This window comes from Mucor mucedo (genome assembly GCF_025094135.1).
Source record: "Mucor mucedo strain NRRL 3635 chromosome Unknown EV154scaffold_68, whole genome shotgun sequence".
Taxonomy (NCBI): Eukaryota; Fungi; Mucoromycota; class Mucoromycetes; order Mucorales; family Mucoraceae; genus Mucor; species Mucor mucedo.
In genome coordinates, this window is record NW_026252352.1 from 150275 (window position 1) to 166192 (window position 15918).

The window sequence follows — 15918 nt, forward strand, 5'->3', positions numbered from 1 at the left end:
ATAAAGAAGGTTTATTATTTTTTTTAGTTTCACAAAACGATGGAAAAAGCAAATTGGTGGCTTGGCTGGCCTGTGGAACGCTCCCCCCTTTTTTTTTAGACAGAACAAGTATAGAAACAAAGCCCAATTGTTATTTCATACCTCTTTTGTTCTTTTTATTATTATTTTTTTGACTATTATTATTCACTATTTGTAAACACCATGTTCTCTTATATAAGAAGATTGGTAAAACACTTTAAAAAAATAATTGAAAAAGCAGTAAAAACTCAACATTATTTATTTGCATAAATTTCCTAGTTTGAACAACTGCAAAAGTCAAGGTGGATTCAAATATACTTTGGACTCGTAATTCTTCAGACGGTCTTGTCAGTACCCATTTTAGTAAAAACCTTGCGGAACACTGAATACATAAATAATCATACAGAAGAGATATTGGATATAGAGAATAAAGACGCCCTGTTTGGATCTTATTTTGATTTAAAGGGTCATAGAGTCATTTACGAAAATGTGTTATTTATAGCCTACGAAACTTGGCGACTGTGGATGTTAACCGATGGGGTAGACTTTTGCTTAGTTTTTTTTTTTTACTTTTGTGCCACATTGTCGTACTAAAATTCTCCTTATAGATTGTTCATTTAAATTCTTTAACCATTTTGGCCTCAGCCTGGTTTTCGGTTTTTTCATGTGCCTTCAACGTCATGGTAACTCAAATTTTTTATTTCTATTTTTCAGCTTTTGACATTAACTTTCTTATACTATAGCTTATTTTTGAGTCAATAAAATGGTTAGCGACGGATGACAACCCTTTAAAAAAAGAAAATTTACACTTTCAAATTGGGTTGACAGTCGCCTTCTTTGTCCTTTCCGTACCTGTCATTCTCTCCGCTTACAAGTCATCGAAAATCATTGGATGGCAGGTTTATCGAAAGATTGGTAGTAGTATTGATCTTCAAAGTAAGTCTGACAATTACAAACAAAATATGAATGTTTCCTTTATATACCAACTACAAAAATGAAAAAAAAAGATATGTATCACAATGTGCAAAGATTCGCATTAGTGCTTAAAGTAGACATTTTCTTTCAAGTCATGTTGTTAATAGGTGTAGCTATCATTACAGGCCATTTGATCTTTTGTATCCTTGCATTAGTCTTGGCTGTTTTAATAGCAGTCGGTTTATTTATTTCAAGAATCGCAATTACTAGAGAAAGTCGTTGGTTAATGTACATGTTTTTATCTCTTCAATTGGCTTTATTGGCTTGTAATCTTTACTGTATTATTGGATTGTTTGATTATGATGACCTGTGGAATATCGGAATAATCTATTGTGAGTTAAATTGCAAGCAATTCAAACTAGTTTAATTTAAATATTAATTACTTCTATTAGCATTCGCATCTATTTTTTCTGTTGTGGTAAGCCTTGTTTTTTTATAAATAGATATTCATTGTCGCACACGCACACGTTTTACTAAATATGTTCATTAGGCCACTATGTGCCTGGCTATCAGGTGTCAACTTAATTTCGGTCAAGGTTTAAAACCATTTGGTAAACCAAAAAAAAAAATGTCTTCAATAATATAATAACAAACTAAAAAAAAAAAAATACAACTCATTTAGTGAAATGGTATCCGTTTCAAAAAAAGAAAAGATCCGATGACGACGGTTTGAACGGTACAGAAGTTGGATTGATTAATAAGGCACCACCAATTGAAGATGATGACGATGACAGCCAATATAGAAAAGAGTCGGAGGACTCGGAAGGAAGATTTTATGCTAATAAAATTGGCCCCACCTCCTTAGAACGTGTTGATAATTTGCCATATCAGGTCAAGACAGATCGCTACTTGGGTAACAATAAAATAAACACCATCGAGATAAAAGACCCTAAAAAACCCAAACCTATTGTCCCAAGAGTGGCCATGCAAGCAATCAACACAAACTCACTTGACTCGAATAGAATCATTGCCAGTCCAGTAAAACCTCTCACGTCAGATTCTGACATTTCAGAAAGACCTCCTTCCTACACCACTGAAACATTGACAACGACAATAACAACAACAATATCATTACCTCAATCTGAAAAGTGGCTGTAAGCAGATATTGTATCTATCAATATGGATGATGCATGTGTAAATTTATTGTATACTGAACAAACAAACAAAAAAGGAAGAAAAAACCAAAAAAAAACCAAAAAACTTGTGTCTACCCTGTTTAAATGAAATAAAATAAAAACTTAAAAAGTTGACTTTTACATGTTTATGCTACGGCCAAGCGGTTGCACTTTTATAATCTTTGTAGATTGATATGAAAAAAAAAATGTACGGACCAGTAACTTTAAAATATGAAAACAGGCTGTTCTGAGTGTGTCTGACGCGCTAAATGCAACTATGAGGAATATAATCCAGCATCAGCAAAGAATCGTTTCATAGGTTACACGGTTGTGGTGGGTAGTCATGGCAACAATCAAAATCTCATCATTGACGCTCTTTCGTGCACCATCTTACTGGTCATATCAAATATACTATTCCAAAACAATTTTGGAAGCGTTCAAGTCTGCATAAGTATATTTTGATATACAGCGTTAAGACACTAGTGATACTTCTTAAAAATAAAAGCGATTTATGATTATTAACGAAACGTCGATAGGAACGTAAGAAGTAAGTATTTGAAAAAGGGTAGATGATATTTATAGAAAATATTTTATACTGTGTAACATCAAGGTGATTAAGATTGGTTGCAGAAGTTTAGTCCCTTTACACAAAAGGATATTCCATAAAGTAAGGACAGTTTGCATGAATAAAGTTTTTTTTTTACGGGGATGGTTTTACCCGTTTCTTCTTTTCTCTGGCTCCAGAAAAATATCACATGATGTAGAACACGTCATAAACAAAGAGGGCCAAGAACAACAATGGCACATCTGAGGCATCAACCCTTTTTTTTTTTTATTGTTTAAGCCTTGTGGCTGAATAACTAACGAATAACTGGAATCATGAGACACCAATACAAACTAAGCCAGGGAATAATTTCATCTATTTCTTTTTCGGCTTTTTTTATTTCTCTCCTTCCCCTCTTTCTTCTTTTTCTTCTTCTTTTGTCTTATCACACTAGCAACATTTCAATAGACAAATGCTTTTTATATCAGACGAATTAAAGGTACATTTTTTTTTTCATATAAAAAAATAAAAAAATAAAAAAATTAATCCATGAAATTTATGAATTTAACCCAGCACACCGTTCTGAAAAAATACAAATGGAGTTCAGTGTTTTTATTACTGGCATCAATACAAGCCATCTGCTCCTTGGCTTTGCTTATACCCACCCTCATCCATGTTCGAAAAATATACTATGCATCGAAAACAGAGGGAGCAGAGACAGACGAGAAAAATTTAGAACTGTTCGATAAAGCTTTTAAAATATCGGGTGAATATGTCATGTTTCTTGCGTTTGAAGTTTGGAGGGTGTGGTTGGCCATTGATGGTGTACGTAACCGAAATATATATTTATACATAAAAATATGGAATTTTTTTTTTCTAACTTATCACCCGCGGTTTAGGTCGTTCATTTGAACTCTAAAACTATTTGGGCGTCAGCATCATCAACAGTTCTTTCCTTCATTTTCAGTGTTCTAGTAAGGCCTAGAATTTCAACTGTTACTATTACCTCCCCATATTAATATTAGGTCGACTTTTTTTTTTAAAAAAAAAAGATGATTGCAGAAACAGTAAAATGGAAGAATAAGAATGATGGATATATCATGTTTGGTGACCTTGCGACAATCAATCAGTCTCTCCTCATTGTGCTTAGCATCATAGTTTTTCTAATTACACCTATGACATTGTTCGCAGCCAAGAAAGCAACAAAAGACATCGGCTGGGATGTTTATAAAAAAATTGGTTGTAGTACAGAGATTCAGAGTAAATACAAACACGTAAATCTCTGTTATACACTAGCTCACTACCTGTATTAGAAATGTACATTAAGGTTCAATGGTTTTCACTCATGTTGAAGATCAACATCTATTTTGAGTTTACGTCGTACGCACTTTACTTTATCATGCTTGCAAGTTTTTCTTATAACTGGGAACAAGGTAGTCCGACAATACCGGTCTTGGGTGTGTCACTGGCTGTCCTTGTTTTGATCCTTCCGTCCTTGGTCATGTCACGATATGCTATTTCGAGAGAGAGCAATTTACTGATGACGTCCTTTATCGTCTTTCAATTTGTGTTTATCGGAAGTACAGTCTATGTAATGTATTATAAGAAGGGATTCTTAACGGATTGGTATGCGTTCGCTGGTTATTGTAAGTTAATGCAAGTGTTGAAAATCAAAATACAAATTAAACTCTATTTTTTGTCGTAGGTGTTTGTACTCTTGTGGCCGCAATTGTAGGTGTTACAGTGTACATTGTCCCATGTTGAGCTAACATATTTACACAATATTTAGGTTACAATTATATTATCCATTGTGTGCCAACTAAACTTTAATAAGGGACTGAAAGATTTCGGTAAGGAAATGATAAACAACATTTGAAGTGAATAGCACTCTTACTAACAATGGGCTTATTACATGCTTAGTTCGCTGGAAATTGTTTTCTAAAACGGTTCCAAGAAGACAATCTGCGGCTTATATGAGCCAAGCCAGTACGTTTTACGGATTAGAAGGTCAACGGGTCGATATGCCAATAGATGATTAAGATCAAGGGTATTTATAAAAAACAAAACTTGGTGCGACCCATGTTAAGCCCTGAGGCTGATCATTGCTTTTTTAGGAAATCGCCCCCTGTGTACTCTTTCTTTCTTTTTTTTTCTCTCTCTCTCTTTTTCTAATAATAAATCACATAATTGATGGTAATGAATGCTGCTGGAAGTCTTAATTTTCAGTACTGATCAGTTTCCTTTGAATAGATATAAGAGTCGATTGAGTTTTATTAAGATGCTGCATGTTGCCTCTTGCAGTTATATTTGCATGGTTGCCATCGGGTTTCTATTTTTGGTTCCAGAAAAACATAATTAATGCATTCAATTAAAAATGCGACAAAGGAACATAAGGCCCGTCAAAAAATAAAGTGAGTGTCTGCCTAAATAGTTTAAAGTGATTATGGATGCTTGAGTGCAGTTTATTTTACTTGAGACTTGGTAAGCTATTTGCCGGACAGTCTAAAAAGTTCTATTTAAAAATTTACAAGAGAGAAGAGAAGTAAGGTGCATAAAAGAGGGGTTTGCAGCATTTGGATGGTGCGATAACACGTCTATCGTTCGTTTATATGTATTCTTTTAATTGCACTTACTCTTTGTATATACCTTATTGCTTTCTTTACCATTTTTCGCTTTTGTTTGTTTTGATAATGTGATTTTATTTTTCTATAAGAAACAGACAACGTGATCCTTGATTCATTTGAAAACATGAGTTTTAATGTTAACAAACAAAGCTGAAACACTGGTAAAAAAAAATGACAAGTAGAGAAATTCAACTATGTGTATGTATCTAATAAAGTCCGATTATATGTGATGGCTTTCTACCTAATACGTGGCCATTTATTCTCTATGTAATAATCTCAAGTGCAGATCGTGTGATCAAAATAACATATGATGTACTTGGGTTTGCAAGCTACAAAATGCTAATAATAATAACAGTAATTCAAATTAAAGAAGCATTGTTTGATATCTGTAAAATAACAACTAGATAATTGTATATTTTACAATTCCCACTTAAAAAGCTTTGTTTTATTATATAAACGGTTTTACTTGGTCATCAATTCAAGTCATTCATTCGACTCATCTAATAAATCTAAAGTGGCTGATTTTTTAAAAAAAACGTCTTTATCACCCCCCCCCCTTTCTTTTTTACTTACTTGACCATTGACTCTTCTGAAATTCACATAAAATTTTTTCGGCATCCGGACTTGTCATTTTATCCATGGCTCTATCGACCGTATAATAATACGTAAAAACAGCCTCATCTTTATCCATAGGAGAAATGACTTCTTCAGCAGAAGTGTCGATAAAGAATATGGGTTTCTTGGTCGAATCTATAGACTTCCTTGGCAAGAAGTCATCTTCACTTGAAATTGATGAAGACTGACTGCTCGTATATGTGGAAAGAGTGGCAGGTTCAGGAACTGTATCCCTTTTATGAATTTTTCTGTCACTCATGGGTGTGGCATGAGGCACTTGTAGCATATGTTCCTGTACATGATTCTGATGAAAAAATGAATCTGCATTGTGTGAAGATGGATCTACAACAATGGTTGGGACTATCAATGGAAATGGGGTTGTCAAATTTCAATAAAAAAGAGGATAAATGGATTACTTGTAATTATGTTTCATTACCATTTTCCTTCCTCATTTTATATAAACTATGAGCTTTTCCAGATGAGGATAAAGATGTATGAGAGGTTTCGCTTTTTTGATCAGATGTAGGTGTTAGCCAATGGCTGATAACGATTGCACTACTACTACTTTTGACTCTTTTTAGCTTGGGCTTTTGTCTGGCTTTGAGAAATTTTCTACGTTGGACCAACATGGCAATTAATCCCCTGGCCCTTTCCGCCGCTAAATCCTTGCTAATTTTGTCTTGAACTCTAGCTCGATTTACAAGTTCGACAAACCTTTATAGACAATATTTGTTAGTCCCATAAATAGAGGAAAAAGGGGTGGGGGGCTAAATAAAAGTCTTAAATAACTTTACGTCAAAGATTTCGAAATGTCTACTAATTGAATGGCTAAAATCTCAAGCATGTCGTGAAACGAAACACCCCTATGAGAAGCTGAATTCACAATTTCCTGATAAATTAACGTATACTGTCGTTTTCGCTCTTGAATGGTATTCGGATCGATACTGGCTAATACTTGGCTTAAGGCGTGCAGATTGAAATAACGATCTGTCAACATATTACATGATTGTTGATATTCAGGTAGAGGTACAATTGTGAGATGACTTGAGTCTGTGTCTACTTGGTTACTGGCATCTAGTAAACTTTTCAAACTGTATTGTTTCTCATAGATACGAACAGCTAGTGCTCCATTTAAGCTCTAGATTTATAGCAATAATAACAGGAATAAGTTTTATATATATATTTATATATGTTGACCACATACACTTAGAAACCGAGGAATATCTTTGATGCTTATATATCCAGATGCGGTTGGATCAATGTCGGCCCATGCTACTTTAAATCTAATAATAAAAGGAAAAAAAAAGATATATATTAAACAAAATAATATAACTGGTTTTACAATAAAAACATTACAATCGCAGATCTGCTCTAGTGATTAACGAAAACCGGTTTCTTGTGTCAAACGTAAACGAGAAATTATCAATTACAATCTAAACCGCATAAAACTTTCACCGATTAGACAATCAATGAGGGCAAAGTTTATTTTGCAACATGTACTTCTTACCGCAGTGAAAAGGTTGACAAAGATAAAGGTACAAATAACGTAAAAACTGATAAATAATACAATAGCATACGTGGGAGCTCCACAATCATCTTTTCCGACACAAGTTGGAGGTAAGATTGTAAAATCATGCATTAGAAAATCCTACAGAAATAAGCAGATTAGGGATATATGGGGGGTAGTCAAAAAGTTTTTAATACCCAATTTTCTCCGGTAGTAATTCGAAATAATGTTAAAATGGTGGTGTACAATGATCGAAAATTAGCATGCTCGTTTCCATAAGGTCCATATCGCGTAGATGAGAAATGTTCCTGAAAGGTAACACCAAAACATAGGATTACAATTGCAAATACGGTAGACACATAAAATATAGAAGGAACTGCACGTCTTTTTTATGAATAATGTTACAAAATAAATATCAGAGTTCTACTACTCAATGTTACAGCAAGTATTCAAATATTTTCTTACCTGATAGATCGAAACAAAGTATCCAAGGACTCGCAACGTTGAGCTAAACGAAACGCAATACCCACTAAAAACATTTTCCTAGCTGAGTCCCAGCCAAACTATTCATGATAAAACAGTTAGCAAATAATGCAGATCCGTGACATGTGGTATATTTACTGGTAAATCCATAAAAAATCTCGGGACAGTTATAGCAATGGTCAAACTCACCAAAACAAAATCATAAATATTCCATCTAGCGGAAGCCCACTATAAATCATGATTTTTTTCAATGAAACACAACCCTTTTATTGTTCGACAAGACACAAACCTTGCAAAATCCCAGGCCAGCAATTTTAGCAGCCATTTCAAAAACATACACACAAAGAAACCCCGAATTCATCCAGTCTTGAAATTGAGTAAACAGAGGAGACTGATGTGAATGTTCTGTCGCAAACACCATAATATTCAACGTCAACACAGCCACCATGAAACGGGCAAATGGCCCCCGTTTTTGAATGACCAAGTCATAAAAGCTAGCTCTAATTGGGTTCTCTGGCCTTATAGCTTTCAAAGAAGGTTTGACTAATGCCAATTGTCTTTGCAAGTCTCGGAATTGGCGTTGTGTATTTGTCAAGGCAAAGATACCGCTTCGTTGTTTGAATATGTCTAGAAATACTCCAATGAATAGCTGGATAGAACAAAGTGAGGCCACAAACATAAAGACAATGTAAAAAATGGAATGAAAAATAGAGGATGACGACCAACTGAATTTTGGTTGATCTGTTAATGTATTAGGTACACTCATAGCAGAGAACAAGGACATGATCTAGGTTTTTAAAAAAGAGAATAAATCATTCATTACCTAAATAATTATGCGTTTAATTATTTTCTTTCTACAAATCAACCCACCCAGCCTTCACCAGAAGCACATTCAAAGAGATGCAAAAGTGACTCTCCAAAAGTATCGAAGGAATAATCATATGGATTTTTCCACACTCTCGGTAACAAGATATTGAAATTATCCTCCTCAGACGATTGAAATTCACCCTCACAATCACGGATGGATCCCGCATTTTCATCATTACATAACGCAAATTTTCCGCTAAATAAATAACAGCCGTAGATTGCAAACGGTACAAACACCAACAGGTTCAAGGTCACTGCATTCATCATTTTGGGCAACCCATGGACCAGATCCAAAAAAATCATGCGTGTTCCCTGAATATAATACACGATACGAATGGAACGTAGCGTACGCAGTATTCTTAAATAACTTGAATACCCAGTTTGGACTGTGAAAATCACTTGAGAAACCAAATTCATCAGGTCAAATAAATTCCATGCGTTTCGAAGGTACGATTTGGGCAACATGAATACGCCATCTGCCGCCATATGAACAAGAACATCGAGAAAGTAGACTATCAACAAGGTGGTTTGAATGGGTTCCATCAAGGTGGATATGATGACTGGATGTAACAATCGATTGGATTCATCTGCCCACAAGGCCAGTAAGGTGCTGAGACAAATGCACGTACAGATAAATCGGTTGTAAGACACGCTGTCTTTCAGGTTGGTACAGAATTTACGAACTTGGTTATCGTTCTTTAAAATGCCCATGGATCGAAACAATTGGAGGTTATTAATAATGACTGCCTTGTTTTCGCGCGCTACATTGAATTCATATTCATCGCCGTATTTAATATGGGGTTCTTCATAATCTGTACTTGCATATGGTATTGGATCAATGACTAAACTTTTAATACTGAATTGTGATCTACAAACGTTTATAACACAAAAAGCATTTTTATCAGCATCAATTTTTATTATTACTAAATAGGATACAACTTACAGGCTGGAGCTTCGACGTCTTTGCAGTAAACGAGGCGTTATTTTTTTCGAATAGCTTTTATATTGTTGCGGTACTGTCAAAAACTTTTTAAATGTTGATGCTGTGACATGCGACACGAGATGTGGGGGTAAATTTTTCATGTGAAGTTTTCGTTCATCTTGTAAAACAAACAATGGCAACAGAAATCTATTTATAAATATAAGGATCAATAAGATAAAAATAATAGAGTGCGAAAAAGTGTTTTTACCTGCTAATGGAATCCATTTTAAAGTATTCAGGTTTCCATCGATGCTCACGAATATATTTTTTGATTTGTATTTGCTTAATATCTTCTTCATCCAAATCAAAGTTTTCCATAATCACGGCAATAAACAGGTTCAGCACCATATCTAGTATTTAAATAAATTTAAAGTAATGTTATCTTTTGGAAAGCACATCATGTTTTTTTAAGAAAGGTTGACTAACAGTGGACTACAAAGTAGATAAACACAATGAAAAGAGCAGCACATGTAACAGAATCATGTTCTTGACTATGCATAGAATCATACAATATATCTGTCCAATTTTCTCCCGTCATAATCTGTCATTATGCTACATTTAGATAATCTTATATCGTTTTTTTTTTATTGTTCTTATAAATACACACAAACCTGAAAGATAGCTAAAAAGGCTTGATAAGAATTATCAAATCGCATTGACGGTTCATCCTCTTTAACAAACCCGAAATCCCCTCCTAATAATTGTACAGCAATAGGTGCTAACAAACTAATCACGAGAAAAGTGAAAAATGTTAAATTTCGAATACCTTGTCCGTCTCCAATCACGTCTGACTATTTTTTTAAAAGGGAAGATGAATGATTAACACTTCTTTTTTTTCTCATTTAAACATACAAGCAGCTTGACGACACCGGGAAATAAATAAGCGATACGGTAAGACCGAGTGACAGAAAATACAAGCAAGTAGATATGATAATTGCCATGTTTTCCAAGCAATACATCGGAGACAGTAGCTACCGCAATACATGTATCAACTTTATTCCTTGTCCCTTTCCAAAACTTGGTTCCACCAGCATAATAGATACGAATGGGTATCTCCACGGCAAATAGCCAAGTAAATAGTTGATCTACCGTGTCTAACCTGGAAGTATCCCTCTCTGATAAATGAGCATGATAAAATGTCATACATATGACATGCACTAGCACCAAAAGACTACCAAGGTACATAAATAAGGTATGACGATGGGTTCCCCTTAATTTCTGTACAGGGTTGATATAAATCCACTCCTCGCCATCATGCTTCAAATGCTGCTGATGCTGTTGTGATGTTTTTTTGACTGTCAATAGAACATGTTTCGAAGCAAATGCACTATGTTGTATTAGATTATCTCCACGTGTGCGGGAGAACGAGGTGGTGATGACAGCGATAAATAAGGGCACAATCATGAACGTCATAAGGTAAATACAAGCGCAATAGAAAAGAGAGGAAGCCCACTCGGAGACACTTTCTTGAGTCATGTACATTAAATCCGTCCAGTCTTCGGTCGAGATAACGGTCATGATATTTAACATGGCGTAAAAGATGTTTTGAAAACTCATGTGATGATATCCCGGTTGGTTTTGGGTTCCCTGTATGCAGACTTGGCCTTGCTGACAAAAGAGTCCGGTGTTGGTGGTCTCGTATTGTTGACCGAGATCGATATCGTAAACGCCCCTTCTTGTGGTATTCAACATGTACCCGCTACATGATATACGAGGCTCCACAAACTGAATGCCTATGTAATAAAATAAATAGCATAAATTAGTTTTCTAGCAGTCAAGAGATTTCCCTTATTTTTTCACCTGTCATGTTTTTTTCTAGAGGTGTAGGGGGCATTATGGCACATCGTCGATTAAATGCATTCATAAACACAAATAAAGCTACCAACGAAAACAGAAGCAAGAAAAATATAAAGAACCCCATAACATTTTTAAGCATTTCATAACTCCATCTGAGTGATTTCATAATAACAGCTGTTCCTTCCGTCATGACTAGAAACCGTAGTAAGCGCATTGAAGCCAATGCCTGTAAAATCGAAGGCGGTTGTCTCTTGAGAAAGATCAGCAAGAGAACGTCTGTCCAGTAAGCTAGGATAGAAATGAGATCCATGGCGTTAGCAAGACTGGAGAGGTAGCTAGTGTGAGAAATATTGAGATGATCATTATCGTCTGGGATCAGTGTAGCGAGGACTTGATGTTCTACTGTGATGGAATCCGATGTTTGTGCGGTATGGGTACTGGTGGTGGGTGATGATAGGTGAGCTGCATCTTCCTTGATTGAAAATACACTAGGCCTTCGTTCATTACGATGCACCATCCAAGCGTTCAGGGCGGCAGAATCGGGGGTCTGGCGTGTCCATAAGAAACCATAGACAATGATTTTTGAGCCTGCTTCAAATCTAAATTAGAAATACACATTGAAAATCAGACAATTTAACTCAAATATACAAAGGTATTTACGTGTAGATGATGTTAATAAAAAATAGAAGGTAATCTCCAATATTTGATAAGAGTGCTCTTTCTGTATCAAATCGAATAGGAGCAAAGGAAAGCACAATCCATTGTACGAGTAATATAATCAAGATTCCCGTTTCAAACCATCTACATGAATGTTTAATATTTTATACACATACTTCTAAACATTATCCTACTTACCGTGATCCAATGAATTTCCATAGGAAATAACGTATGGAACTGTGCGACGAGAAGTAATACAATGAGGAACCTTCAAAACGCATATGTGCATGTATACTTTGTTGCTTCTTCCACCGTGAATAAACATCTTTTAAATACCCAGTGGACTGTCTACGTATAATGGGTATAGCGGAATAATTGTTGGATGTAGATGCAGATAATAAGGGATCTCTTTCTGAAATACTGTCTGTTTGTGGACTATCAGGGGTTTCCCAATCAGGACTCTCTTTATACAGGTACTTTGCCAACGAGGTTACCTCGTCTACCTCCATTCTTGTATTTTTAGGTTCACAGGTGCGTACATTGACCACACGGGATGCTACCATTTGCAATTGATATATCCATGAAGATGTATCTTTTCGTGTCTTCATATCCCGCATATGTTTTGCAGAGAGTTTAACCAAACCCGAAAAATCATGTCTACTGATACTACTGCTGCTGTTGCTGGTAGAGTGAATGTTACTGACACCTGTATCTTTTAAATGCCCACTTGTCAGAGAAGGATGATGATGAGGCGATGAAGAAGAAGAAATAAACGAGGAACTGTTTCGCTGTTGATGGTAGAGATGAGCACAGCAAATACTCCGACGATGTTGAATAGGGTATTCATGAGTGTCAAATAGTAAATGATCAAGCCTATCCTTTTTCTGTAATAGTTCTGTGGTCAATGGTACAGTATCAGAAGAAGAAACTGGTGGTATTTGTGGAGAAAGACGACCCTCATTAGTTGTATCTGTGCCAAACTGATAATCATCAAAGATATCATGAAAGGAAAAACTCATGTTAAAAAGAAAGATCCGATGTAAAAATTTAAAAGGGTCGGGAGGAAAATAATTTTAGTTGCCTTTTCTTTATAAAAAATGAACTTTTCGTGTGGTTGTTTGTTTGATAAAAAAGTCAAGGAACCTCGATTCAAGAAATCCAAACATTTTGAAGATTTGAGTGCTAGTTTTGCCATTAATGCTAAAAACGAGCAATTAGGAGCCCAGTAAGTTTTTCTTTCTTTTTACAAAAAAGAACGACCATTCTCAATTGACAATGAACTAGTTACTCATGGTTGGTGCAACTGATCAAGCCCTTGAATACAAAGCAACCTTATATTGAAGCCACCTTTGAAAACCCTGTCACCGACGATGAACCCATTCATGTCCCTGCAGTGCAATTAGCCTCAACAGAAGACGCTTTCCAACACCCACGTTACTATTTCTTGTCACCCGCCTTGGGTGCATTAGACTGTAAATTATACAAGATTAAAATCACAGCCTATGCCGACCGTAGTAAAACAAGCGTGCTCGCCGAGCATGAAAATCAATTATTATCACGTATCAATACAGATTCATGTGTCAAATCGGAATTTATGGAACGCATGAATGCAGCCGCCCAACACGCAGAATGGGAATCCACACAATAAAAAAAAAATATAATTTTATTAAAACATGACGGTGTCTTTTAATTGGAAACGAGGGATTTTACGGTAATCCCCTTCTTTAGCTAAACGCCACAAGTAAACATCCAAAGCACCTGTGCTCATATCAGAAATGGGGCCCACGGTCTTTGCGGCCATGACGATATCATCGCATGCGACTACGGCTGCGGCTCTGAGTGTAGTTGCTTGTTGCAAGCTTAAATCTTGATTGGCAGTAATTTGAGTTTGCCATGACTCTGGAATCTGAAGCACACCTAATTCTGTCAAGAGGGTAGGGATAACATTATCCGAAAAGATGGTGAGTTGATCGATATCCTTGAAATCAAAATATTCCGGTAATTGTTCTCGGAAAGTCAAATAGAGGTGGTAGACAATGATTTGAGCTTTCTTATAAAGATAGACAACATGGTCATCAAACTTGTATTTATCAAACAAGCCAGGCAAATGTTGAGCGAAATGTTTGACAAGCGAACAGGCATCTTGAGGGGCTGTCTTCACATGATCCATGATGAATTGCGCGAGATCCTTGTATCCATGTTCAACAAGGTATTCACCTGTAGTGTTGATCACAGAGGTCAAACCATCTGCAAAAGGTCGAAGTTCGGTAGGTTGTGTCAAGGTGACGAAATCCAAAGTTTCGTGACGTACTTCGCGATCAATGGGCAATTGAAAGATTTCGGCTACCTGAAATACCGTCATTTTCTTGAAGGTTTCTGCGTCCATAGGTGTACCTCCAATATGGAATGACATGGCACCAAATCTGATTGTATCAAACGCGCTGTTTTATAATCATTAGTGTGTGTGTATGTAGTTGTCATCTTTTATAAAATGTTACCCTCGGTCAACCATTGCATGGAGGGGGACTCGATAGCCACTGCCAAAATTTAATAAATCAATCACGGTAATAAAATTCATTTCATCATGCACTGTATCAAATTTGAGCGGCATCTTGATGGTCACATCGTTCGATAATTCGAGATATTGAAGTCTATCGAGCTTCTCTAAAAAGAGCTCGATACCTTGTCCTGATACTTTGACAGGACTATCTGCTACAAACGCACGGCATGAAGTACGAACAGCTTCCACAATATTGCCTTCAGGAAAAGGCGCATCGTTCATTTCTTTTGTAATGCAAGACATTTGTTGTTATGATGAAAAGAAGAAGAAAAAAAAAAGGTTTCTGGTCGGGGTTTATTAATGCAAGACGCGTGCTGTGCTATGTGTGTGTGTGCGCGCGCACACTATAAAGAAAACTCCACAGTCACCCAACGAATAATAAAATTTCTTTTTTTTTCTTTTATACAACAAATGAGCGACATTACAGAGACACAAGAGACGAAATCATCACAAAAGACAGTAACAGAACGAGTTCCAGGCACAACGATTTTGCCTTTGGCTAGAATTAAACGCGTTATCAAAGAAGACAAGGATGTGTCTTTAATCAATGCTGAAGCCACTTTTTGTATTGCTTATGCCACTGTTTGTAGCCTCACCCCCTAATGGAGACATGGTCATTTGACACTAATCATGTATGTTGCTTTAGGAACTGTTTATGGAGTATCTGGTGACGGAAGCATTTACAAAGGCAAAGAAGGAAAAGCGAAAGACGGTATATTATAGAGATTTGGGTAACCGGTTGAAACTTCAATAACCAGACACTGTGCTAAAATTAAAAAATTAAAAAAAAAAATTAGCTGGTACGGTCAAGGAAATTGAGCAGTTTGAATTTTTAGAAGATGTGATTCCAACAACAATGACGTTAAAAGCAGCTATTGAGAAACGTAAAGAGACTTTACACGAGGAAGAGACACCTGCTGTATCACCTTCCAAGAAGCAAAAGACAACGGAAGAAGAAGAAGAAGAAGAGGAAGAGGAAGAAGTCATTGAAACCCAGGATGACGATGAAGATATGGAGGAAATCACAAAAGCAGATTAGAGTTTTATTATGTCATGTGTGTTGTAGGGGAATAAAATACTCCTGGTACCACCTTAAATGCAGTCTTATATAAAAATAAAGAATTACCACACAAACCCCCCTTTTCTCTCTCTCTTTTTTCTCTATAAACAATCA

At 35.9% G+C, this 15918-nt stretch overlaps 5 protein-coding genes across 5 annotated transcripts; 3 read left to right on the forward strand and 2 right to left on the reverse strand.

Moving 5' to 3' along the window:
• Positions 1-138: 138 nt before the first annotated feature.
• EV154DRAFT_514252 (uncharacterized protein) lies at positions 139-2250 on the forward strand. Its single transcript, XM_051602107.1, has 8 exons — positions 139-225; positions 298-558; positions 627-701; positions 762-954; positions 1026-1325; positions 1386-1411; positions 1484-1544; positions 1616-2250. The coding sequence occupies exons 1-8, from the start codon at positions 202-204 to the stop codon at positions 2089-2091; spliced, it is 1416 nt and encodes a 471-aa protein (XP_051456015.1). The 5' UTR covers positions 139-201; the 3' UTR covers positions 2092-2250.
• A 708-nt stretch (positions 2251-2958) lies between these two features.
• On the forward strand, positions 2959-4853 carry EV154DRAFT_514256 (uncharacterized protein). Its single transcript, XM_051602108.1, has 8 exons — positions 2959-3151; positions 3226-3477; positions 3552-3626; positions 3705-3912; positions 3966-4298; positions 4358-4383; positions 4442-4502; positions 4573-4853. Exons 1-8 carry the CDS (start codon positions 3125-3127, stop codon positions 4689-4691), a joined length of 1101 nt encoding a protein of 366 aa, XP_051456016.1. The 5' UTR covers positions 2959-3124; the 3' UTR covers positions 4692-4853.
• A 978-nt stretch (positions 4854-5831) lies between these two features.
• On the reverse strand, positions 5832-11837 carry EV154DRAFT_467077 (Ion transport protein-domain-containing protein; the record flags this gene model as incomplete). Its single annotated transcript, XM_051597756.1, has 15 exons — positions 5832-6605; positions 6686-7029; positions 7096-7174; positions 7248-7324; positions 7399-7539; positions 7596-7782; positions 7864-7941; positions 8319-8668; positions 8752-9616; positions 9692-9877; positions 9939-10080; positions 10157-10271; positions 10342-10517; positions 10579-11463; positions 11531-11837. 15 exons carry the CDS (start codon positions 11835-11837, stop codon positions 6314-6316), a joined length of 4224 nt encoding a protein of 1407 aa, XP_051456017.1. The 3' UTR covers positions 5832-6313.
• Positions 11838-13850: 2013 nt separating this feature from the next.
• EV154DRAFT_423632 (uncharacterized protein) lies at positions 13851-14966 on the reverse strand (the record flags this gene model as incomplete). The annotated part of the gene is made up of 2 exons (XM_051596143.1): positions 13851-14625; positions 14683-14966. 2 exons carry the CDS (start codon positions 14964-14966, stop codon positions 13851-13853), a joined length of 1059 nt encoding a protein of 352 aa, XP_051456018.1.
• Positions 14967-15155: 189 nt separating this feature from the next.
• Positions 15156-15783, forward strand: EV154DRAFT_538817 (histone-fold-containing protein; the record flags this gene model as incomplete). Its single annotated transcript, XM_051604304.1, has 3 exons — positions 15156-15326; positions 15391-15475; positions 15542-15783. The coding sequence occupies 3 exons, from the start codon at positions 15156-15158 to the stop codon at positions 15781-15783; spliced, it is 498 nt and encodes a 165-aa protein (XP_051456019.1).
• Between the last annotated feature and the right edge of the window lie 135 nt (positions 15784-15918).

Excerpts from the sequence above, each read along its gene's own strand:
- EV154DRAFT_514256 (XM_051602108.1), top strand. The coding sequence starts at position 3,125 with ATGCTTTTTATATCAGACGAATTAAAG. Across the intron at positions 3,627-3,704 it reads CCTTCATTTTCAGTGTTCTA|ATGATTGCAGAAACAGTAAA; the intron begins GTAAGGCCTAGA and ends TAAAAAAAAAAG. Across the intron at positions 4,299-4,357 it reads GTATGCGTTCGCTGGTTATT|GTGTTTGTACTCTTGTGGCC; the intron begins GTAAGTTAATGC and ends TTTTTGTCGTAG.
- EV154DRAFT_514252 (XM_051602107.1), top strand. The coding sequence starts at position 202 with ATGTTCTCTTATATAAGAAGATTG. Across the intron at positions 559-626 it reads TGTGGATGTTAACCGATGGG|ATTGTTCATTTAAATTCTTT; the intron begins GTAGACTTTTGC and ends TTCTCCTTATAG. Across the intron at positions 955-1,025 it reads TAGTAGTATTGATCTTCAAA|ATATGTATCACAATGTGCAA; the intron begins GTAAGTCTGACA and ends TGAAAAAAAAAG.